We start from the raw sequence: 25,476 nt of genomic DNA, 5'->3' as shown, positions 1-25,476 counted from the left end.
TTATATTCACTAGAATTTAGAAGAATGAGAGGGGATCTCATAGAAACATATAAAATTGGACAGGTTAGCTGCAGGAAGAATGTTCCCGATGTTGGGGAAGTCCAGAACCAGGGGTCACAGTCTAAGGTTAAGGGGTAAGCCATTTAGGACCGAGATGAGGAGAAACTTCTTCACTCAGAGAATTGTGAACCTGTGGAATTCTCTACCACAGAAAGTTGTTGAGGCCAGTTCTTTAGATATATTCAAAAGGGAGTTAGATGTGACCCTTATGGCTAAAGGGATCAAGGGGTATGGAGAGAAAGCAGGAATGGGATACTGAAGTTGCATGATCAGCCATGATCTTATTGAATGGTGGTGCAGGCTCGAAGGGCTGAATAGCCACTCTTGCACCTATTTTCTATGTTTCTATGTTTTTTACTCGGAGAGTGGTGAGAATGTGGACCTCGCTGCCACAAAGTGATTGAGGCAAATAGCTTAGAAGCTTTCAAAAGGAAACTAGACGGGTACATGAGAGAAACGGGAATAGAAAAATGGGCTGAAAGACTGAGGTGACGTAGATGGAATGGGAGGAGGCTGGTGTGGAATACAATCACCAGCACAGACTAGTTGGACTGACTGGTCTGTTTCTGTGCTGTATAACCCATGTTGTGTTGAGCGAGCTTTACTCTGTATCTAACCAGTGCTGTGTCTCGCTTGTCTTGTGCCCTAACCTGGGAAACCAGGTCAATAATCCAGCCGTTTCCCGATGTGAGCCTGCAGAGGGCACAGAATTTTTATTTTTATAAATAATGCTGTTTTGTTTTTGTGTTTTGCAGCGATCAGTCTATTATCATCGTTAATCCCTGCCTGGGTGATAAGTTTCTGTGTAACGCCACAGACCAGCTAATCACATCGTTTGAGAAGCCAGAGGAGGTGCCGGTCCAGCCCGTGGAATGGACTGCTGCTGAGGGAGAGACATTCGAGAAAGGGTTTCGGCTCATCATCAAACACAACAAGGTCTCCAGCTACTGTTCACATCCGCCACCTCTCGCATCCTGAGCTGCTTTCAGTTTACCACATACTGATACAGCTCCTTGCATCCAATTCTTTTCCAACCTGGATTACCGTGCCAAGACCATCGGTTTATATAATATATTGTCATATATTCCCATTGCCCTTATGTGGGGTATTATAGGACGTCCTATATCCCCATTGCCCTTATGTGAGGTATTATAGGATGTCCTATGTCCCCATTGCCCTTATGTGAGGTATTATAGGATGTCCTATGTCCCCATTGCCCTTATTTGGGGTATTATAGGATGTCCTATGCCCCATTGCCCTTATGTGAGGTATTATAGGATGTCCTATGTCCCCATTGCCCTTATTTGGGGTATTATAGGATGTCCTATGCCCCATTGCCCTTATTTGGGGTATTATAGGATGTCCTATGCCCCATTGCCCTTATGTGAGGTATTATAGGATGTCCTATGTCCGCATTGCCCTTATGTGGGGTATTATAGAATATTGTCGTACATTCATTGCCTCTAATACAAGTTTCCGGATTAGGAAACATTAAAACTTCTGATTAATACTCTTTATTAAATCAAGTGAATTAAATAATAAAATGCAACCTCTTACATGCAGTGCATATGAGATAAAGATACCGATTATGCTCACATATCAGGGACTCCTTCAGGAGGTCACAAGCGTGTCTTGACTGCTTACTCTAGTCTCAGCAGGACTAGATTAGAAATTCCTCAAGGAACGCGGGTATCTTTTTATATGTTTAATGACGTGTCCTAACGTGATGCGTTTATGTCAACACATTCTAACTACGTCTGGTTAATCTCCCTTCAACCCGTCTGCCCCATAACATCTGTTCACTCAGTAATGAGAAACACTGGGTATCAGTTATGGCCTCCGTCTAATCTCTTCCCAGTACATTCATAACTTTGTACTGGATTACCAGCCTGCAGTCGCTTTGACTAATTCTGCCCTCTTGAGCATCCCTGATTATAATCACTCAACCATTGGTGGCCGTGCCTTCTGTTGCCTGGGCCACAAGCTCTGGAACTCCCTCCCTAAACCTCTCCGCCTCTCTACCTCTCTCTCCTCCTTCAAGACGCTCCTTAAAACACACCTCTTTGACCAAGCCTTTGGTCACCTGCGCTAATTTCTACTTATTTGGCTCATTGTCAAATTTCTTTATCATAACATTCCTGTGAAGCACCTTGGGATGTTTCACTAGGTTAAAGGCACTATATAAATACAAGTTGTTGTTGATTTACAAAGATTCTTATCTCTTCTCGTGGATGGTTAATGAGACACTGTCCCTACTATTCCAGGCCTGACCCTGTATAGCCATTGCAGAATGAGAACTAACATGTGGATGTATATAGTTTAAATGCTTACTACCACTATTGTATCTATACTTCCACCTCAGTTTCCCAGTCAAAGAATGGGCTGCATTCAGCAAAAGGTATTTGGGTACTTTGGAATAGAAATTGGTATGTGTTACGCCCGTTGTTTGGGCATAAAACTGGCACAATGTAAACCAATTTCTGGACGTAAGGTCTGCACTGAATCTGTGCTGGCGAGGTGGCCGCCACCATATTGGTCCTTGCTGCTTTTAGGCATCCAAGAAGACTGCCTGAAATCAGCGTTGGATCAATTTAAATATGTGACTACCTTCTGCGCCTGCATCTTCCGGATCCCGCCCCCGGCACCTCCCACCCGGAAACCGGAAGTGGGGCCTCGACCTGGATGTGAGGCCCCACAATTAACCATGTTTTCCCGAGTCCGCGGGGGAGAGAAGGGCGGCTGGGAGAGAGAGAGAGAGACACACACGGGGACAGGGGAAAGAGAGGGAGCGAGGCACGGGTGGGGGGAGGCGGAGACAGACAGAGAGAGATACACGGAGAGGGGATGGGAGAAAGAGGGGAGATAGGGAACTCTGGATCACATTTCTCGGAAAGCTCGGTGCGTCAGGGACATCATTGGAGTGGATGAAATCCAGAAGTCATGACACTGTCACTATTCACTTCATACACAATAAACAATCCGTGACCCACACAATACACCATCTATTGGGGTGGGGGGGGGGTCTCACTGGGATAGGAGACTTTGGCTGGAACTTGGTGGCTTTTGCAAGGTTGATCGAATTGAAAGGCGGAACAGGTTCAAGGGGCTGGACTGCCTCCTCCTGTTCCTATGTAAACTCAAGAGAATACACACTTGGGAGTAAGAGTCGGGGTGGATGGACCCATTCAAATTTCCGTACGTGTGCAGTTTTTCCCATTGTTAGAGCTGGCAAACGGCCTGCGCAGGACCTCCAGACCAGGAACATTGCTCTCTGGGTGGCCGGCTCCCTTCTCTGAAGGGCATTTTATGGCCCAGTTGGGTTTTTCATGGTCATTTATTTCCTGGCTCAAGCCACAAATGATCAGATTTGTTGAATTTAGCTAACAGGGTCAGATATGAACGCGCGGCCTGTAGGTTGCTGGTGCGCACTGCGCCAAGTTAGCGTGGTTTTCTCAGGGTGACTCTCTGCTCTCTTTTCCTGTGTCTCGTTTTCAACAGCTGGTGAAGCAGGTGACCTGGCACGGCAAGGGCGACTACTTGGCCACAGTTATCCCGGACAACGGCAACGCACAGGTCCTCATCCACCAACTGAGCAAGCGCCGCAGCCAGAACCCCTTCCGCAAGAACAAGGGCATGGTGCAGTGCGTCCTCTTCCATCCCATCCGGCCCTTCTTCTTCGTGGCCACACAGCGCTACGTGCGCGTCTACAACCTCCTCAAGCAGGAGCTCACCAAGAAGCTGCTAACCAACTGCAAGTGGGTGTCAAGCATGGCTGTCCACCCCGGGGGTGAGTCACCTGAGCGAGCGTCCTTCGGGGCCGCTGTAACCATTCTGTAAGGGACTGCACTAACCCCACTGGGGACAGCCTCCCGCTTAACTTGGGGAAGCGGAATGATTTAGAGGGTCGTGTTGTTAATCCATCTGGCAATGTAGCTGTCCGATTCACTCGGTCGCTGACTGACCTGCTCTCGGTGCTTCTGCTGATTTTCTGCTCTCAGAGAGGTTTCGATGGTGACGCGTTGCATAAAAAGTGAATGTTGTGCTTAATTTTCAGCCAAATTCCTTCACGTCTCACTATTTAAATTCCTCAGACCTGGAATTGTCCTCATTGCTCCCTCCTGTTCCTCATCCATCGCCCAGTCTTGACCTTTCTGCAGGGTGACCTCATGTCCTAGGTCGATCATAGAATAGTACAGCAAGTCTGCGCTGGCTCTTTCGAAGAGCCATCGAGTTAGTCCCACTCCCCGCGCTTTCCCCATATCCTGTAATTTTTTTCTCCTTCCAGTATTTATCTAATTCCCTTTTGAAGGCTACTATTGACTCTGTATCCACCGCCCTTTTCGGATAATACATTCCAAAACCTAACCGCTCGTACTGTAAAGTTGTTCCTCATCTCAGCTCTGGTTCTTTGGCCAATTGAATAAATTTAAGACAGAGCTAGACAGTTTCTTAACCGATAAGGGGTTATGGGGAGCGGGCAGGGAAGTGGAGCTGAGTCCATGATCGGATCAGCCATGATCATATTAAATGGTGGAGCAGGCTCGAGGGGCTGTATGACCTACTCCTGCTCCTAGTTCGTATGTTCAATCACCATAAAACTGTGTCCTCTAGTTATTGACCCTTCAGCCATTGGAAACCATTTCTCTATTCATCATTACTCTTTATTTATCGTTTCCAGCGATCACCCCTTATTCTTTCAAGACTGAAATTGATAGATTTTTGTTATGGAGGGATATGGAGCCGAGGCAGATAGAACCACAGACATTTACAGCACAGAAGGAGGCCACTTCAGGCCATCGTGCCTCAATGCGAGGAGTATTCGGAATAAGGTGGACGAATTAACTGCTCAGATAGCAGTTAACAGATATGATGTAATTGGCATCACGGAGACATGGCTCTAGGGTGACCAAGGCTGGGAACTCAACATCCAGGGGTATTCAACATTTAGGAAGGATAGACAGAAAAGGAGGCGGGGTGGCATTGCTGGTTAAAGAGGAAATTGATGCAATAGTAAGGAGGGACTTTAGCTTGGATGATGTGGAATCGGTATGGGTGGAGCTACGGAATACCATGGGGCAGAAAACGCCAGTGGGAGTTGTGTACAGACCACCAAACTGTAGTAGTGAGGTTGGGGACAGCATCAAACAATAAATTAGGGATGCATGCAATAAAGGTACAGCAGTTATTATGGGTGACTTTAATCTACATATTGATTGGGCTAACCAAACTGGTAGCAATGCGGTGGAGGAGGATTTCTTGGAGTGTATTAGGGATGATTTTCTGGACCAATATGTCGAGGAACCAACTAGAGAGCTGGCCATCCTAGAGTGGGTGATGTGAAATGAGAAAGGACTAATTAGCAATCTTGTTGTGCGAGACCCCTTGGGGAAGAGTGACCATAATATGGTAGAATTCTTTATTAAGATGGAGAGTGACACAGTTAATTCAGAAACTAGAGTCCTGAACTTAAGGAAAGGTAACTTTGATGGTATGAGACGTGAATTGGCTAGGATAGACTGGCAAATGATACTTAAAGGGTTGATGGTGGATAGGCAATGGCAAACATTTAAAGAACACATGGATGAACTTCAGCAATTGTACATCCCTGTCTGGAGTAAAAATAAAACTGGGAAGGTGGCTCAACCGTGGCTAACAAGGGAAATTAAGGATAGTGTTAAATCCAAGGAAGAGGCATATAAATTGGCCAGAAAAAACAGCAAACCTGAGGACTGGGAGAAATTTAGAATTCAGCAGAGGCGGACAAAGGGTTTAATTAAGAGGGGGAAAATAGAGTATGAGAAGAAGCTTGCCGGGAACATAGAAACTGACTGCAAAAGCTTCTATAGATATGTGAAGAGAAAAAGGTTAGTGAAGACAAGCAGTCAGATTCAGGTGAATTTATATTGGGGAACAAAGAAATGGCAGACCAATTGAACAAATACTTTGATTCTGTCTTCACGAAGGAAGACACAAATAACCTTCCGGAAGTAGTAGGGGACTGAGGGTCTAGTGAGAAGGAGGAACTGAAGGATATCCTTATTAGGCGGGAAATTGATGGGATTGAAGGCCGATAAATCCCCGGGTCCTGATAGTCTGCATTCCAGAGTCCTTAAGGAAGTGGCCCTAGAAATAGTGGATGCATTGGTGATCATTTTCCAACAGTCTATCGACTCTGGATCAGTTCCTATGGACTGGAGGGTAGCGAATGTAACACCACTTTTTAAAAAGGGAGGGAGAGAGAAAACGGGGAATTATAGACCGGTTAGCCTGACATTAGCAGTGGGGAAAATGTTGGAATCAATTATTAAGGATGAAATAGCAGTGCATTTGGGAAGAAGTGACAGGATCGGTCCAAGTCAGCATGGATTTATGAAGGGGAAATCACGCTTGACAAATCTTCTGGAATTTTTTGAGGATGTAACTAGTAGAGTGGACAAGGGAGAACCAGTGGATGGTGGTGTATTTCAAAAGGCTTTTGACAAGGTCCCACACAAGAGATTTGTGTGCAAAATCAAAGCACATGGTATTGGGGGTAATATACTGACGTGGATAGAGAACTGGTTGGCAGACAGGAAGCAGAGAGTCGGGATAAACGGGTCCTTTTCAGAATGTCAGGCAGTGACTAGTGGAGTGCCGCAGGGCTCAGTGCTGGGACACCAGCTCTTTACAATATACATCAATGATTTAGATGAAGGAATTGAGGGTAATATCTCCAAGTTTGCAGATGACACTAAACTGGGTGACAGTGTGAGCTGTGAGGGGGACGCTAAGAGGCTGCAGGGTGACTTGGACAGGTTAGGTGAGTGGGCAAATACATGGCAGATGCAATATAATGTGGATAAATGTGAGGTTATCCACTTTGGGGGCAAAAACACGAAGGCAGAATATTATCTGAATGGCGGCAGATTAAGAAAAGGGGAGGTGCAACGAGACCTGGGTGTCATGTTTATCAGTCATTGAAAGTTGTCATACAGGTTCAGCAGGCGGTGAAGAAGGCAAATGGTATGTTGGCCTTCATAACTAGGGGATTTGAGTATAGGAGCAGGGAGGTCTTACTGCAGTTGTACAGGGCCTTAGTGAGGCCTCACCTGGAATATTGTGTTCAGTTTTGGTCTCCTAATCTGAGGAAGGACGTTGCAATTGAGGGAGTGCAGCGAAGGTTCACCAGACTGATTTCCGGGATGGCTGGACTGACATGTGAGGAGAGACTGGATTAACTGGGCCTTTGTTCACTGGAGTTTAGAAGGATGAGAGAGGATCTCATAGAAACATATAAGATCCTGACTGGACTGGTCAGGTTAGATGCGGGAAGAATGTTCCCGATGTTGGGGAAGTCCAGAACCAGGGACACAGTCTTGGGATAAGGGGTATGCCATTTAGGACTGAGATGAGGAGAAACTTCTTCATGCAGAGAGTTGTTAACCTGTGGAATTCCCTACCGCAGAGAGTTGTTGATGCCAGTTCATTGGATATATTCAAGAGGGAGTTAGATATGGCTCTTATGGCTAAAGGGATCAAGGGGTATGGAGAGAAAGCAGGAAAGGGGTACTGAGGTGAATGATCAGCCATGATCTTATTGAATGGTGGTGCAGGCTCGAAGGGCCGACTGGCCTACTCCTGCACCTATTTTCTATGACCAGCCTAATCCCACTTTCCAGCTCTGGGTCCGTAGCCCTGCAGGTTACGGCACTTCAGGTGCACATCCAGGTACTTTTTAAATGTGGTGAGGGTTTCTGCCTCTACCACCCTTTCAGGCAGTGAGTTCCAGACCCCACCACCCTCTGGGTGAAGACATTTCCCCTCAAATCTCCTCTAAACCTCCTCCAATTACTTTAAATCTTTGCCTAGTTGTTGACCCCTGTGCTAAGGGGAACAGGTCCTTCCTAAAAGGAGTCAATGTACAGATCAGCAATTATCTAATTGAATGGCGGAACAGGCTCGAGGGGCTGAATGGCCTCCTGTTGCTGGGTTCCTATCGTAAAGCCGTGCTTTCACTTGACGCAGCCTGTTCTAGTTCATATCCGTTCTGCTTCTATATTGTCTGCTGCAGGCTCCAGGGTTTTCCAACCTTTCCTCATCACTACAGATCCCCTTGTGACCTTTCTCTGCTCGGTGTGCTGTGGTTAATGTCTGGTTTTGAACGTGTTCACAGGAGATAACGTGATCTGTGGAAGTTACGACAGTCGCCTGGCCTGGTTCGACCTGGATCTCTCTACCAAGCCGTACAAGGTGCTCAGGTCAGTGATTGTTCCACCAGAGCCTCCGACTGCTCGTACAGGTTCACCCGGGCGGTCACGGGCTGGGTGTATTGGCTGCTCTCAGTGGGACAGAGTTCGGGGTCATTGGAATTGGTACCTTAGTGAGGGAGGCAGGGGAATAAGGGGCATGCTTCGCGATCAGGCTCCGTATTAGTGATTCAGGGTGAGGCAAGCCTGTGCTCTGATGTCGGGGTGATCCAGGATCGGTTGAACCGATTTGAGCTTGGATACAGCATTGGCAGATTGATAACCGAGCGAGGGCCGTGCTGTGGGCGAGGTCTCTTCCCCTCCAGTACCGCCACCGTTAGCCTTTCCACTCCTTCGTCTCCTCGCCTGTGGTGAGAGGGTTTGGTCCAGTTTGTGTCTGAGGGTTTAATTATTGTGCTGGGTATGGGGGCAGCACGCACTCCCTGGTGTTCTGCAGCTGTGCCCCTCGCTCTGGCTTGGGTCACTGTGGAATGAGCTGGGAAGGCCATTAGATTTATTCAGTCAGTATAATCTAATCTGTGGGACTGTGAAGGGGCCTTGGGATTGCAATTTGCGTTTTTTTAATTCTTGGAACGTGGGTATTTATTACTCGCCCCTTGTTTCCCAGAGGTGGCGGTGTGACCCATCTCCTGGAACCGCTGCAGTCCGTGTGATGATGGTGATCCCACAGTGCTGTCACCCCGTCACTCTGCCCCTATGTATTAGACACTCCACAGTATCGTCACACCCTCAGTGAGTACCACAGACTCGGATACCTCAACATTTCATTTAGGGTCTCCAGTTATTGATTTATTTTTTCAGGCATCACAAGAAAGCTCTCCGAGGAGTTGCGTTCCACAAGCATTACCCCCTGTTCGCTTCAGCATCGGACGACGGCACTGTCATCGTCTGCCATGGAATGGTTTACAGGTTTGTTTCTCTCCGTGTGTGTGTGTGTCTCTGTCACTCGTCCTCTGTGCCTCCGTCTCCCGTGTGTCTCTCCCTCGAGCATAAAAATAATTAACTGGAGGAGGGCGAACTTCAGTGAGTTGAAAAGGGATGTGACCCAGGTGGATTGGAATCAAAGATTGGTGGGCCTTCAAAGATTGGTGGGCCTTCAAAGAGGAGATGGTTTGGGTGCAGACTAAACACATTTCTATCACGGGAAAGTGAAGGCATCCAAAGCTAGAACTCCCCGAGTGACTAACGATATAGAGATTAAAATGAGGCTTATGACAATTGTAAGGTTCGTAATACAGCAGAGAACCAAGCTGAATATAGAAAGTACAGAACAGAAGTAAAATGTAAATTAGAGGGGCAGAGAGAGTATGAGAATAGATTAGTGACTAACAAAAGAAAATCCAAAACACTTTTATAAACAAATAAATAGTAGTCAAAGGGAGTAGCCAATTAGGGACCAAAAAGATCTTGTGGAGGCGGAGGTACTGAATGAGTACTTTGCATCTGTCTTCACTGGAGATGCAGCGGTAGAGGAGGATGCAGTAGCGATATTGGATTGGATAAAAATAAAGAGATTTGGCAGTCCTCCAAGTCGAAAAGTTACCCGGACCAGATGGGCTGCATCCTGTTACTGAGGGAAGTAAGGGTGGAAATTGCAACGGCTCTGGCCACAATCGTCCGATATGAGGAATGGTGTCAGAGTTACAGTCCTGTACAAAAAACGGGAGGAATAAACACAGGCAACTACAGGCGGCGGTGGTGGAGAAACTTTGAGACACAATAATCTGTGACAAAATGAATTGTAATTTGGAAAAGTATGGGCTAATAAATGAAAGTTGGCACAGTTTGGTTAAAGGTAAATTGTTTTTGACGAACTTTGATGTAATGACGAGGGTCGATGATGTATGTAGACAAGTTTTTGAAGGCGGCACAAGTTGCGAAGGCTGTTAAAAAAGCAAATGGGATCTTTGGCTTTGTTAATAGAGTACCAAAGCTACGAATTGATGCTAAACCTTTATAAAACACTGGTTAGGCCGCAGCTGATGTATTGTGTTCAATTCATATCACCACACTTTAGGAAGGCGGTCAAGGCCTTGGAGAGGGTAGAAAGGAGATTTACTGGGGTTGAGGGATTTCAGTTAATTGGAGACTGGAGGAGCCGGGATTGTTCTCCTTACAGCAGATTTGGTAGAGGTATTTCAAAATGATGAAGGGTTAAAGAGGAACTGTTTGCAATGGCTGAAGGGTCGATAAAGAGAAGGCACAGATTTGGTGATTGGCAATTGAACCAGAGGTGACATGAGGAAACATTTATTTTTACACAGCGAGTTGTGACCTGGAATGCATTGCCAGAAAGGGCAGTGGAAGCAGATACAAAAGAGAATTGAATAAATATGCGAAGGAAAAAAAATTGCAAGGCTACGGGGAAAGAGCAGAGTCTGTGACTAATTGGATAGTTGTACCAGAGAGTCAACACCGGCACGATGGACCAAATGGCCACCTCCTGTGCACCTCGGACTCTGCCCGATTGATTGTCTCTGTTTCTCAATATTGTTTAAGGTTTTTTTTTAATCGTATCTGACCTTCCCCATCTCAGCTCTGTGCCATATCCCAACCTCTGACTTGCAAATTCAGATTCTCACCCGGATGGTATTAGGGCAAAGGTTCTGTGTTCGATTGGGGTCAAGTTGGCTGATTTAGTCTATGGTGGGGGCGGTAAATGTGCCCACAATGGGTCTTGATGTCCCTTGGGTTATTGATGGGGAATTCCCCCAGGGCTGTTGCTGGCTCTGCAGGTGAACTGGGGGTAGCCACTGGAACTGCACAACGCACGAGTCGGTGCCAGGGGAAGGGAACTTCACTTGCACAATTGTTTTTAATGTAAAGACTTTCTTTTGCTTTCAGTGACCTGCTCCAGAACCCGCTGATTGTCCCCGTGAAGCTGCTGAGAGGCCATGAAATCACACGAGACCTGGGGGTGCTGGACGTGACCTTCCATCCCACCCAGCCCTGGCTCTTCTCCTCGGGAGCCGACTGCACCATCCGCCTCTTCACGTAATGGCGGCCCGTTCATACCGGCTCTGCCTTGCTGCAGGAGCCCCTCCCTTCCAGTTTTATAAAAAAATAATTATTTTACAAGCTCCTGTTTGAGCGTCGTGTGGGGAGACACAGAGAGAGAGTGTGCTGGTGGTCACGGCCGGTGATTTCTCCCTCTGCCTGGGCGGGGGGAGGGGTCATTCAAGCAGACAGAAACCCGCCTTTCTCCCACACGGAGCAAGAGTGGAAGCGGCTGGACATATCAGCACCACCGTGCCGTAGGGAAGCCCCACCAGTGTTACGCATTGACACCACATCACTTGCCCTCTGTACAACCCAGAATTAGTGATAGACCTGGAACCATTCATTTCCCCCCACCCCCATATTAACATAGTATTTTGCATTGACAGACCACACCAATGTTTCCTCATTTGTTTTATGTGCCATCCCTTTTGCATTAGTTAGTGACGGATGTATACGGTCCTGCCCCCAGTGTCAGAGCCACCATACCCACTCCTCTGTACCACCCTGTGTGAGCAGTACCACTCTACCACCCCTGGTGTCAGCCACCCTACCCTGCCCCCCCCCCCCCCCCCCAAAAAAAAAATCATAACATAGAAAATAAGTGCAGGAGTAGGCCATTCGGCCCTTCTAGCCTGCACCACCATTCAATGAGTTCATGGCTGAACATGCAACTTCAGTACCCCATTCCTGCTTTCTCGCCATACCCCTTGATCCCCCGAATAGTAAGGACTACATCTAACTCCTTTTTGAATATATTTAGTGAATTGGCCTCAACAACTTTCTGTGGTAGAGAATTCCACAGGCTCACCACTCTCTGGGTGAAGAAGTTTCTCCTCATCTCGGTCCTAAATGGCTTACCCCTTATCCTTAGATTATGACCCCTGTCTCTGGACTTGCCCAACATTGGTAACATTCTTCCTGCATCTAACCTGTCTAAACCCATCTGAATTTTAAATGTTTCTATGAAGTCCCCTCTCATTCTTCTGAACTCCAGTGAATACAAGCCCAGTTGATCCAGTCTTTCTTGATATGTGAACCTTCGCTGCACTCCCTCAATAACAAGAATGTCCTTCAAGTTAAGAGACCAAAACTGTACACAATACTCCAGGTGTGGCCTCACCAAGGCCCTGTACAACTGTAGCAACACCTCCCTGCCCCTGTACTCAAATCCCCTCACTCTGAAGGCCAACTTGCCATTTGCTTTCTTAACCACCTGCTGTACCTGCATGCCAACCTTCAATGACTGATGTACCATGACACCCAGGTCTCAGTGCACCTCCCCTTTTCCTAATCTGTCACCATTCAGATAATAGTCTTGTCTCTGTTTTTACCACCAAAGTGGATAACCTCACATTTATCCACATTATACTTCATCTGCCCACTCACCTAACCTATCCAAGTCACTCTGCAGCCTCATTGCATCCTCCTCGCAGCTCACACTGCCACCCAACTTAGTGTAATTCGCAAATTGGGAGATACTACATTTTATCCCCTCGTCTAAATCATTAATGTACAGTGTAAACAGCTGGGGCCCCAGCACAGAACCTTGCAGTACCCCACTAGTCACTGCCTGCCATTCTGAAAAGTATCCATTTACTCCTACTCTGCTTCCTGTCTGAGCCACCATACCACACTCCCTCGTGTCTGTGCCCAGCAGTACTGCAGCCTAGTGGGCCACAGCTTGGTGATCCCTCCCGCCAGCGTCCATGGTTTGCAATTTAAGTGGATGCCTGACATATTTCACACCTGTCTTCGCTTCACCAACCTTGTCCTGGTGTAACTGGGCTGAGTTGCCAGAATGTGTTTGATTGAATTGAGATAAAAATAAATCTAGTGAAGTGATCTAAATTCAGTTGTTTCATTTAATTTAGGAAGTAAAAAGAACAATGGTTAGCGGTTGGTTGCTGGGCATTTCAGTAAGCTGTGTCTTCATTGGATTACAGTGAGGCAGGGCAGGAAGATTCACTGGGGCCCAGAGTCTGAGTGTAAAAGGCATCACCTTCCCATTGCCATCCTCCTGGGAAATTGAAGCCTGCCTGAGGCTAGTTGAGGGAAACTTGCTCAGCTATATTTCACTCCTTCCCTCTGGATTCAGGGTAAAGTAGGGCCCTTACAAGCACCTGAGGAAGGGAGGAACCTGGACTACAAATTGGACAGGTCAGATAAATACGAGAGGCAAGGGAGAGCCCTGGGGTACAGAAAGGCAGGTGCGGGGGCTTATTTGACCAGGAGTCAGCTGTTGGGCCTATAAAATAGTAAAACATCCCGAGACACTTCACAGGAGTGATCAAACAAAATTTGCTCAGCTACTTCAGAATGCAGTTACGAGGCAACCACATAGTGTGGGTCTGGAGTCACATATAAGCCATCAGGTCCAGGGGATTTATCCGCCTTTATTCCCATTATCTTGCTGAGTACCACCTCCTTTGTGATTTTGAACACTTCTATCACATCACCTTGTAATCTCTGCTCCAAGGAGAACCACCCCAGTCTCTCCCCGCTAACTGCAGTCCCTCATCCCTGGTACCATTCTGGAAAATCTCTGCCCCCTCTTCCTAAAGTGTCTGACTGCAGCCGCGATTGTAATGGGTGATTCCAGCTGACAAGAGAATGAAAAACAGGCACAGGGTGTGAAATGAATGTTTTTAAATCAGATATACATTTTAAATTTTTCTATTATTATGTACCATATATTTCCACCGTGATTTACAATGACGCTACATTCAGCAGTCTTATTATTAAAGACACAGCTCTGTACATCGCCCGTCGTATTCAATTCATTTGAACATTTAAAAAAAAACATGCCAGACAATTGGAACATACCCAACCTATAACTGTTCCTGTTGGTGCTGGTGAAATGTGGTTCAGACAGAGAAAATAAAAGGTGCTTAATGTCCCCTCCAATAATCTCCTCACGTGCAATAAACCCATAGGCCTGGAGGGCGAGGCAAGGGAGGGGTTGGGGTAATGTTCCCCCCATTCCTTCCCCTTCCGACCCACACAATTCGAGCCGGTGTTCCCCCCCCGCCAGCCTGTGCATGTCGTGGATTGTAGGCACCAAGTGCTGTGCCTCAGCTCTGCGGTGTTGGTGTGTGTGTGTTCAGGGCGGGGACAATTACTCCCTCACTCCCCCTCCAGAGATAGGAAGTGTTAGGACCAGCTCCTCTGCAGGAACTGACCCCACCGGCAGAAATACTGAAAATTCAGGCTGCTTACTCTGAGTTTAATGCCAACAGAACCTGGCTTCTGGATTACCAAACCAACTGGGAGGAAGCCTTAAAATAAAAGTGCAATATCGAAGAACATTTCTGAGAAACGAACAAGTTACCTCAACAGCGAGACGGTATGGGACCCAATCCTGATAACCATTCCACGCCTACTTGCCTTATTGGGGCACTGGGTGGCAGCAGTGTAAGCGACAGCTCACCACTAGCAACCTCTGGGGCAGAGTGGGGTTACTGCACACAGACACTGCGATCCCAATATTGGACACGGGCAGACTGCCTTATACCTAGTGCTGAGAGCAGCAGCTCCTGCCCCGGTCACTGAAGGTGGGGCTGCTGAAACTGTATTGGAAGGGAACCCCTCTCCCACACAAGGTGTCAGATAATCTATCAGCTTAAGGTTTTGGCTGATCATCTCTCACTTATGGGTTTGTTTCAATTATGAATCTTTGGCCCGAGGGGCGGCTGGAAACACAAACCTGTAACGAACTTCACTCCAGCTTAACTTGCTTTTACTATTGCGACAAATAGTGGTTTTAAAAAGAAAAAAAACTCCACAGCTTACGTCTGAGCGAGAGAGGAAACCAAAGTGAAAGGGAATCAGACAACTCGAATGGACGGCTGCAAAAACTCACCGGAATTAAATGAGCAACGGCCCAGTGACTAACCAGGAGCCTGGCGGGTCAGCGCTGGAAGGAAGGGGCTGAATCTCACCACTTGTGGCTGGGCCATTGGGGAGACAGCGCACAAGCACTGCTGCTGCGAGAGCTGGGAGTGTCGCAGGACCCGCCGGGATTGTCGCAGGACCCGCCGGGACCGTCGCAGGAAGTCGCAATTCTCACACAATTATTATTTCGGGGATCTCACTTTTGAAAAGCCCCAACAAAAATACATTTTTTCCGCCCTCTTCAATCAATTAGTCTTCCTTCACTTGTGAACCTCAATGGTGCACTGATGTAGGCTATTTGACTACGGGAGGCACCACAGATAGCGCCGTCCCCATCCTCTTAACTGACACCCATGCACTTCCCGCAAGGGTGTTACCGATGCAGGAAGATCTGAAGATCTCTGCCCTTCCCTGGTCCACCTTGCAGTGCCCCCATCATTGTCCCCACCCAGATCAGGTAACTACAGTTGGCCTCAGTGCCTTGAATCAGCCATGGCTCCCAGTCCATGCTACCCTGCGTGGAGAGCGGGTGTGGGGAAATTCGGTGCAAAGGATTGGACTGTGATGCGTGACGCACGCGCCCCCCCCATACCTGTGGATTTACCCCCCGAAGGAATGGCCACTGCAGCAGCCTGCTGACCATCACCCAGCCAGGCCTGCCCGGGCCTCTTCAGCAGAGAAATAAATATATTTGGGGGCAGGGATACAAAGGGGGAGGTGCAGGAGTGAATCGCGCAGACTGACCAGAAGCAACTGATGGTCGCCGTCTGCTCACACCACCGACCACGGTATGGGGGGGGGGGGGGGGGGAGACGGGTGAACCCTGTAAGCCAGCCCCCGCTCCGTGAAAAGGAAGCAGGGCATTGGCTCGTCTCTCGATATCCCGACATTTGTGGGGCAGGCAGGAGAGGCAGCGTGACCCCCTCCCACTAGCAGGAATGGGGATGGGAATATGGAGGGGGCAAATGGGATACAATTGGAATCAACGAGAGAGCTGGAAAAGGACAAAATGAGTAAACAGCGACTGCTATTCTAACCGTGTAAATATCAGACACACAAACCCTGGATTGGTACAAAACACAGAGGAAACAACAGGTCGAGGACTGAAAGAACTTGAATTGACGAGCGATGTTACCAAGTGGTGAACAGCACCTTACCAAGTGCCCCGTCTAACTCTCCCCACGCCCGGGGGGGTGGGGGCAGAGGGCTATATTTGGGGTGTTTTCTCTCTCTCACACACACAGAACACTCTTTGGTCTCAGCCACTGATTATCCACCTTCTGTAAACACAAATCCGGTCTCGGGGGACAGGAAAATCCTCGTCCGGCCCGATGAACCTTCACAAGTCGTGGAGGAGACTCAGAGCCTCAGCCGCTTTGATCCGGACACTGGGAACGACGTCACGAAGGAGCAGGATGATAGCTGGGAAAAGAGGAACGGGCCTGTTAGAGAGGGTCTCGTCAAACAGAGTCCGCCGCCGACACACACACACCTCTTTCAGAACGATCACCCCCCAACATCCATATTGTTCAGTACTGTGTCAGCCCGGGCTCACGGGGTTACACTCTCGCCCGAGTCAGAAGGTTGTGGGTTCAAGTCCCACTCTGGGGACTCAAGCACATAAATCTAGGCTGACACTCCGCTGCAGTGCTGAGGGAGTGCTGCATTGTCGGAGGTGCCGTCTTTCGGGTAGGTGGGGGATGGGGGAGAGGGAGCGCGGGCGGGGGAAGGGAGGGGGGGGAGCGCGGGCGGGGGAAGGGAGGGGGGAGAGCGCGGGCGGGGGAAGGGAGGGGGGAGAGCACGGGCGGGGGAAGGGAGGGGGGAGAGCGCGCGGGGAGAGCGCGGGCGGGGGAAGGGAGGGGGGAGAGCGCGGGCGGGGGAAGGGAGGGGGGAGAGCGCGGGCGGGGGAAGGGAGGGGGGAGAGCGCGGGCGGGGGAAGGGAGGGGGGAGAGCGCGGGCGGGGGAAGGGAGGGGGGAGAGCGCGGGCGGGGGAAGGGAGGGGGGAGAGCGCGGGCGGGGGAAGGGAGGGGGGAGAGCGCGGGCAGGGGAAGGGAGGGGGGAGAGCGCGGGCGGGGGAAGGGAGGGGGGAGAGCGCGCGGGGAGAGCGCGGGCGGGGGAAGGGAGGGGGGAGAGCGCGGGAGGGGGGAGAGCGCGGGCGGGGGAAGGGAGGGGGGAAGGGAGGGGGGAGAGCGCGGGCGGGGGAAGGGAGGGGGGAGAGCGCGGGCGGGGGAAGGGAGGGGGGAGAGCGCGGGCGGGGGAAGGGAGGGGGGAGAGCGCGGGCGGGGGAAGGGAGGGGGGAGAGCGCGGGCGGGGGAAGGGAGGGGGAAGAGCGCGGGCGGGGGAAGGGAGGGGGGAGAGCGCGGGCGGGGGAAGGGAGGGGAGGGGAGGGGGGGGGAAGAGCGCGGGCGGGGGAAGGGAGAGAATGAGGTAAAGGAGGGGGGAAGTTGGAGAGTGAAGGGTTAAATGACCGAGCTAGCAGCCAGCATACAATAATGTTATTTTTTCAGAAGCTTGTTTTTATTATGAATTTGAGAAAACTTTAAATCCTGCTCCTGGGGGAGCGTCGGTATGAAGTTAGTGAAGCTTCCTGATTTATTGCACAAATCTTGTCTCTGAGCCCCCCCTCTCTGACCACGGCTCAGGGTCCCAGCAGCCTCATAAATCAGCCGCCCCCACTCCCCTGCTGCCCCTGGACTCTTCAATTAGTTCATTGACGGCAGGAAGCTGAGACAACCTGATCCCGGCCCGCCTGCACCATCAGAGGCACTGGCTTCCCCTGCTGACTGAGGCCGTGTCTCGCTTTCCCCATCCCTGCACCCCGTCCAACAGCTGCTTTCACTTAACTCCCAGGCTCACAGCAACATCTCCCTCGCACCAGCTGGACCATCGCGGCCCGGCCCGTACACAGCCCAGGCCCAGGGTGCACGGGGGGGGGCAGTTGCAAATCTGCTTTTGCCCTGGGAGAGTTTGATGGGACAGTGTAGAGGGAGCTTTACTCTGTATCTAACCCGTGCTGTACCTGCCCTGGGAGTGTTTGATGGGACAGTGTAGAGGGAGCTTTACTCTGTATCTAACCCCGTGCTGTACCTGCCCTGGGAGTGTTTGATGGGACAGTGTAGAGGGAGCTTTACTCTGTATCTAACCCGTGCTGTACCTGCCCTGGGAGTGTTTGATGGGACAGTGTAGAGGGAGCTTTACTCTGTATCTAACCCGTGCTGTACCTGCCCTGGGAGTGTTTGATGGGACAGTGTAGAGGGAGCTTTACTCTGTATCTAACCCCGTGCTGTACCTGCCCTGGGAGTGTTTGATGGGGAAGTGTAGAGGGAGCTTTACTCTGTATCTAACCCGTGCTGTACCTGCCCTGGGAGTGTTTGATGGGACAGTGTAGAGGGAGCTTTACTCTGTATCTAACTCGTACTGTACCTGCCCTGGGAGTGTTTGATGGGACAGTGTTGAGGGAGCTTTACTCTGTATCTAACCCGTGCTGTACCTGCCCTGGGAGTGTTTGATGGGACATTGTAGAGGGAGCTTTACTCTGTATCTAACCCGTGCTGTACCTGCCCTGGGAGTGTTTGATGGGACAGTGTAGAGGGAGCTTTACTCTGTATCTAACCCGTGCTGTACCTGCCCTGGGAGTGTTTGATGGGACATTGTAGAGGGAGCTTTACTCTGTATCTAACCCCGTGCTGTACCTGCCCTGGGAGTGTTTGATGGGACAGTGTAGAGGGAGCTTTACTCTGTATCTAACCCGTGCTGTACCTGCCCTGGGAGTGTTTGATGGGACAGTGTAGAGGGAGCTTTACTCTGTATCTAACCCGTGCTGTACCTGCCCTGGGAGTGTTTGATGACGACGACGCCAGCATTGTTTCTTCAAAAAAATTCAATTTGAAAAGTGACAAGTGGGGAGTCAGGCTCGAGCCAGATATACCTGCAACCTTTACCCCCTAGAAGGTCAAGAGCAGCATGCGCATGGAAACACCACCACTCCCAAGTTACACACCATCCTGACTTGGAAATATATCGGCTGTTCCTTCATCATCACTGGGATACAATCCTGGAACACAATCCTGGAACTCCCTCCCCAACAGCTCTGTGGGAGCACCTTCACCACACGGACTGCAGCGGTTCAAGGGCAATAAGTGCTGGCCTTGCTAGTGACGCCCACATCCTGTGAATGACGTGCTGTATGCACACACTAGCCCGCTGGTTATCGCCAGAGAGAGACAGACACACATAGCAACTTTACTCACCTGCACACACATGTTCCAGGGACACTGACTGAACCTCCGTCTTTGACAGGTTCCCCAGGAGAAAGCCTGAGAAAAACACAAACATTAAACCTTTTGTTCAATATACCCCCCTCACAAGGCCAATATAAAAATATACCCGTTGCAATCTGCAACTAACGGTCTAATACTCAGTGTGTGTCTTCCCTTCCACTCGGTCAGGCAGAGTCAGCATGGTTTTATGAAAGGGAAGTCATGTTTGACAGATTTGCTGGAGTTATTTGAGGATGTAACAAACAGGGTGGATAAAGGGGAACCAAAGGATTTGGATTGCCAGAAGGCATTTGACAAGGTGCCACATAAAAGGTTTCTGTACAAGATAAAAGTTCACGGGGTTGGGGGTAATATATTAGCATGGATAGAGGATTGGCTAACTAACAGAAAACAGAGAGTCGGGATAAATGGTTCATTCTCGGGTTGGCAACTAGTAACTAGTGGGGTGCCGCAGGGATCAGTGCTGGGACCCCAACTATTTACAATCTATATTAACGTCTTGAAAGAAGGGACTGAGTGTAACGTAGCCAAGTTTGCTGACGATACAAAGATGGGAGGAAAAGCAATGTGTGAGGAGAACACAAAAAATCTGCAAAAGGACATAGACAGGCTAAGTGAGTGGGCAAAAATTTGGCAGATGGAGTATAATTTTGGAAAGTTTGAGGTCATGCACTTTGGCAGAAAAAAAATCAAAGAGCAAGTTATTATTTAAATGGAGAAAAATTGCAAAGTGCTGCAGTACAGTGGGACCTGGGGGTACTTGTGCATGAAACACAAAAGGATAGTATGCAGGTACAGCAAGTGATCAGGAAGGCCAATGGTATCTTGTTTTGGAGGCAGTTCAGAGAAGGTTCACTCGGTTGATTCCTGGGATGAGGGGGTTGACTTAGGAAAGGTTGAGGAGGTTGGGCCTCTACTCATTGGAATTCAGAAGAATGAGAGGTGATCTTAGCGAAACGTATAAGATTGTGAGGGGGCTTGACAAGGTGGATGCAGAGAGGATGTTTCCACTGATGGGGGAGACTAGAACTCGAGGGCATAATCTTAGAATAAGGCGTCGCCCATTTAAAACCGAGATGAGGAGGAATTTCTTCTCTGAGGGTTGTAAATCTGTGGAACTCGCTGCCTCAGAGAGCTGTGGAAGCTGGGACATTGAATAAATTTAAGACAGAAATAGACAGTTTCTTAACCGATAAGGGAATAAAGGGTTATGGGGAGCGGGCAGGGAAGTGGAGCCGAGTCCATGATTGGATCAGCCATGATCTTATTAAATGGCGGAGCAGGCTCAAGGGGCCGTATGGCCTACTCCTGCTCCTATTTCTTATATTCACTCACCCCCGCGGATTCGTTATTCTATATATAAACCCCCGAACACCTTGATCCAACCCATAACTCACTCCCAAATATCTGGTATTCTATATATAAACCCCCCGAACCCTTTTATTAGATTCCAGCCTGTAACTCATATCCGCTATTCTATATATAAACCCCTCGATTAGATTCCAGCCTGTAACTCACTCCCGGGTATCCATTATTCTCTATATATAAACCCCTCAATTAAGATTCCAGTCTGTAATTCATTCTATACACACCCCCTCGGTTAGATCCCCAGTAACGATATTAAAGCACCAGGTGCCATTGTGTGTTACGCCTGTACCCCAGGCACCTCCCATTGTCAGCCCCTTCTCGAACAAGCTGGTTTACCTGCGAACATGACTGCGTTTCCCCGAATCTCGGGCCACGTGCTCTTGAAGAAGGAGACATTGCCCACAATGTAGAAGTTAATCTTCTCTGGGAAATCATTAATCTGCAGAGAGAGAAAAAGCACACGATGATACTGTGCATTGATACTCAATGATTACTATAATTTGCTGGAGTTCTTATCTTAGAATAAGGGGCCGCCCATTTAAAACTGAGATGAGGAGGAATTTTTTCTCTCAGGGGGCTGTAAATCTGTGGAATTCGCTGCCTCAGAGAGCTGTGGAAGCCGGGACATTGAATAAATTTAAGACAGAACGAGACAGTTTCTTTACCAATAAGAGAAGCAGACGGTGAAGTGGAACTGAGTCAATGATCGTATTAAATGGCGGAGCAGGCTCGAGGGGCAGGATGACCGGCTCCTGCTCCTATTTGTATATTCTTATAGCCTCCCTATAGTTACCCTGGCAGCTACCACAACATGGGACTGCGATCAAAGCTGGGACCCCAACCTGATCTCAGAGTCAGCCTGTGGTCTCTGTTTGAATTCACGACGTGGTCGTTTTGCGAGCTTGGGTTTGTATTTGAATGGAGAACTCAGAATGTCTGTATTTGAACGGGGAACTCATGGTGTGTTTGGCCAGATCAGGAAAGACCAGTGATGTCTGTATTTGAAGGGGGAACTCACGATGTGTTTGGCCAGATCAGGAAAGACCAGTGATGTCTGTATTTGAACAGGGAACACATGGTGTGTTTGGCCAGATCAGGAAAGACCAGTGATGTCTGTATTTGAAGGGGGAACTCACGATGTGTTTGGCCAGATCAGGAAAGACCAGTGATGTCTGTATTTGAACGGGGAACTCACGATGTGTTTGGCCAGGTCGTTGATGAACTCCCCGTAGTGCAAGTTCGCTTCCTCCAGTAGATGCTTCTGAAACATTGCACTGATGTTGTCCGAACCCATCAGAGGACCAATCAATCGCAGGGCAAATTTACAGGCCTACATCACAAGAGAGCGAGAGAGAGGGGGCACAGGTGAGCGAGGAACAACCTCAACGTTATTGCTAACAGAAAGCTTCTTGCATGTTCAATTTTCACATAGCAATGAGACAGCACGGGTTAGATACAGAGTAAAGCTGCCTCTACACTGTCCCATTAAACACTCCCAGGGCAGATACAGCACGGGTTAGATACAGAGTAAAGCTCCCTCTACACTGTCCCATCAAACACTCCCAGGGCAGGTACAGGGGGTTAGATACAGAGTAAAGCTCCCTCTACATTGTCCCATCAAACACTCCCAGTGCAGGTACAGGGGGTTAGATACAGAGTAAAACTCCCTCTACATTGTCCCATCAAACACTCCCAGTGCAGGTACAGGGGGTTAGATACAGAGTAAAACTCCCTCTACATTGTCCCATCAAACACTCCCAGGGCAGGTACAGCACAGGTTAGATACAGAGTAAAGCTCCCTCTACATTGTCCCATCAAACACTCCCAGGGCAGGTACAGCACGGGGTAGATACAGAGTAAAGCTCCCTCTACACTGTCCCATCAAACACTCCCAGGGCAGGTACAGCACGGGGTAGATACAGAGTAAAACTCTGTGCCTCTAGATTAACCCGAGAGAGCACTGTGTCAGCTGCTGCAGGGGGACATTTCCCCCACAGTTAAAGGTGCCTCTGAGAAAGCACCAATTTCAGTCACTCTGTTGAGGTGTGGACAGTTTTCCGACGTGGATTCCTGTTTACTGCATCCTGAGCTGTGCTTGTCCCAAACACGTCAAGTCACAGCCCAAAGGTCTGGGGAAACGGTGAGCCCAGGAGTGAACCTCTCCTTCCCCCACCCCACTGACCCCCTCCCCATCTCTGTCGGAGCCCTCCCAGCACCCTGCCCTCCGCCCCCCTGCCCCGTTTCCCTCCACACGCGAGCCCCCCCCCCCACTCTCACGCATCCTCCCCCCCCCCCCCCCCAACATCGTACCTTCACCACCTCCTCACTGCCGTCGTTGAGATGGAGCAGTAAGCTGACCAGACTCGAGTGGATCTGCTCGACGTAATCGGCTTTCGATTGTCCGTCTCCGAACCGGGACAGGTTCCCGAAAACCGTGAAGGCTGCGGCCCGCACCTGCTCCTTGTCCTGCGGAGAGAGAACAGCATCTTCAGGCACGTCCGGGGGGGGGGGGTTATTGGACTCTCTGAACGACCCCCAGGAGCGGGGAAGAAGTGCCCTGATCCCAGTGGCTAAACTTCATCGCAGCTGTTTGGCCACAAGGGGCTTCACAAGCCAATCCAACACTCTGCTCCCACTGGATGTCTGGACCTTGAGATCTCTTCCAGCAACACCACCGATTGTTCACAAAAGGAGCACGCATGGAACGGGAGGCAAACCATTGGCTTGTGCAGGGAGTGCATTCAGAGGTGGGAGAAAGAGACTGGGGAGAATGGGAATGTGACCCGATTGTCAGGCTGGGGCCAGTGGTGTCTCCAGGGATCTGCCCTGGGACCTCAGCTTCTCACTACTGATCAGTGACCTGGATGAAGGAAAGACGAGCCATGTATCCAAGTTTGCTGATGACACAGAGTTAGAGGCCACAGGAAGTGGTGTGGCCGGGAGCAGGAAGTCGCAAAGGGACATTGACAAGTTGAGTGAGGGGTAAAACTGGGCCTGGTGCAGTTTAATGTGGGGCAGTGTGAGGTCCTTTGGACCCAAGAAAGTTCAGAGTATTTTCTAAATGGCGAGGCGCTCGGAACAGGGGCAGAGTAGACAGATTTAGGGGACCATGTCGAGAAATCACTGATAGCTAGTGGACTGGGACAAAAAAAACACTTAAAAAGGCAAATGGAGTGTTGGCCTTTATCCCAGGGGCAGGAATACAAAGGGGAGGAAGTGAGGCGTCCGTTGTACAGAGCCGGAGTCAGTCCCCTTCTGGACACTAAACCAGTTCTGGGCAGAGCTATCCTTACTCTCCGTCTTCCCCCCCCCCGTACACCTCCCCACCCCCCAGTACCCATTCCCCCTCCCCTCCCCCCAGTACCCATTCCCCCCTCCCCCCAGTACCCATTCCCCCTTCCCCTCCCCCCAGTACCCATTCCCCCCTCCCCACCCCCCAGTACCCATTCCCCCCTCCCCACCCCCCAGTACCCATTCCCCCCTCCCCTCCCCCCAGTACCCATTCCCCCCTCCCCTCCCCCCAGTACCCATTCCCCCCTCCCCTCCCCCCAGTACCCATTCCCCCCTCCCCCCCCCATACCCCTTCTCTCCCCCCTCCCCCCCATACCCCTTCTCTCCCCCCTCCCCCCCCCCATACCCCTTCTCTCCCCCCTCCCCCCCATACCCCTTCTCTCCCCCCTCCCCCCCCATATCCCTTCTCTCCCCCCTCCCCCCCCATATCCCTTCTCTCCCCCCTCCCCCCCCATATCCCTTCTCTCCCCTCTCCCCCAGTACCCCTTCTCTCCCCCCTCCCCCCCCATACCCCTTCTCTCCCCCCTCCCCCCCCATACCCCTTCTCTCCCCCCTCCCCCCCCCATACCCCTTCTCTCCCCCCTCCCCCCCCATACCCCTTCTCTCCCCCCTCCCCATACCCCTTCTCTCCCCCCTCCCCCCCCCCCCATACCCCTTCTCTCCCCCCTCCCCCCCCCATACCCCTTCTCTCCCCCCTCCCCCCCCCATACCCCTTCTCTCCCCATTCCCCCCCCATACCCCTTCTCTCCCCCCTCCCCCCCCCCATACCCCTTCTCTCCCCCCCCCATACCCCTTCTCTCCCCCCTCCCCCCCCCCATACCCCTTCTCTCCCCCCCTCATACCCCTTCTCTCCCCCCTCCCCCCCCCCATACCCCTTCTCTCCCCCCCTCCCCCCCCATACCCCTTCTCTCCCCCCCTCCCCCCCCATACCCCTTCTCTCCCCCCTCCCCCCCCATACCCCTTCTCTCCCCCCTCCCCCCCCATACCCCTTCATTCCCCCCTCCCCCCCATACCCATTCCCCCCCCCATACCCCTTCTCTCTCTCCCCCCTCCCCCCCAGTACCCATTTCCTCCCCCCCACCCGTACCTTTTCGAAGAAAGGGCGTATGCGGAGAGCAATGTTGATGAGGATGGGCTGCACGTTGGTCTCATCCAGCTGGGCCAGGACCTTGGACAGGCCGGACATGGCCTCCAGTGTGATGAGGTCCTCGGGATCGTCCTTCTCGTCCATCCCCGCAATCATGGCCGACAGCAACTTGGTCGAGAATTTGTGAACCTGCAGGAGAACAGCAACAGATTCCGTCAGCCCAACATCCCGTTGTGGGGGAGGGCTGTGCGAC

General features: G+C 50.4%; 2 protein-coding genes across 3 annotated transcripts in view; one reads left to right on the top strand and one right to left on the bottom strand.

Annotated features, from left to right (window-relative positions):
- bop1 (BOP1 ribosomal biogenesis factor) overlaps positions 1–11,873 on the top strand; it is a 179,306-nt gene extending 167,433 nt beyond the window's left edge. For both annotated transcript variants that reach the window (XM_070881893.1, XM_070881892.1), the window contains 5 exons: positions 816–996; positions 3,559–3,847; positions 8,213–8,297; positions 9,108–9,215; positions 11,151–11,873. In XM_070881893.1, coding sequence (XP_070737994.1) covers positions 816–996; positions 3,559–3,847; positions 8,213–8,297; positions 9,108–9,215; positions 11,151–11,304 — 817 coding nt within the window. In that variant the 3' untranslated portion in view covers positions 11,305–11,873. The remainder of the gene's footprint in view (positions 1–815; positions 997–3,558; positions 3,848–8,212; positions 8,298–9,107; positions 9,216–11,150) is intronic.
- A 2,062-nt stretch (positions 11,874–13,935) lies between these two features.
- Positions 13,936–25,408, bottom strand: LOC139264775 (maestro heat-like repeat-containing protein family member 1). The gene is made up of 6 exons (XM_070881894.1): positions 25,224–25,408; positions 23,156–23,311; positions 22,041–22,175; positions 21,182–21,284; positions 19,448–19,513; positions 13,936–16,619 (listed from the first exon to the last, which is right to left on the bottom strand). Exons 1-6 carry the CDS (start codon positions 25,377–25,379, stop codon positions 16,537–16,539), a joined length of 699 nt encoding a protein of 232 aa, XP_070737995.1. The 5' UTR covers positions 25,380–25,408; the 3' UTR covers positions 13,936–16,536.
- Positions 25,409–25,476: the final 68 nt, after the last annotated feature.

Source organism: Pristiophorus japonicus, chromosome 5 (genome assembly GCF_044704955.1).
Source record: "Pristiophorus japonicus isolate sPriJap1 chromosome 5, sPriJap1.hap1, whole genome shotgun sequence".
Taxonomy (NCBI): domain Eukaryota; kingdom Metazoa; phylum Chordata; class Chondrichthyes; family Pristiophoridae; genus Pristiophorus; species Pristiophorus japonicus.
This window is presented reverse-complemented; position numbering and strand designations above follow the sequence as displayed.

Excerpts from the sequence above, each read along its gene's own strand:
- LOC139264775 (XM_070881894.1), bottom strand. The coding sequence starts at position 25,379 with ATGATTGCGGGGATGGACGAGAAGGACGATCCCGAGGACCTCATCACA. Across the intron at positions 21,285-22,040 it reads ACGACCTGGCCAAACACATC|ATTAATGATTTCCCAGAGAA; the intron begins GTGAGTTCCCCG and ends CTCTCTCTGCAG. Across the intron at positions 16,620-19,447 it reads CCTGGAACATGTGTGTGCAG|CTATCATCCTGCTCCTTCGT; the intron begins GTGAGTAAAGTT and ends CTCTTTTCCCAG.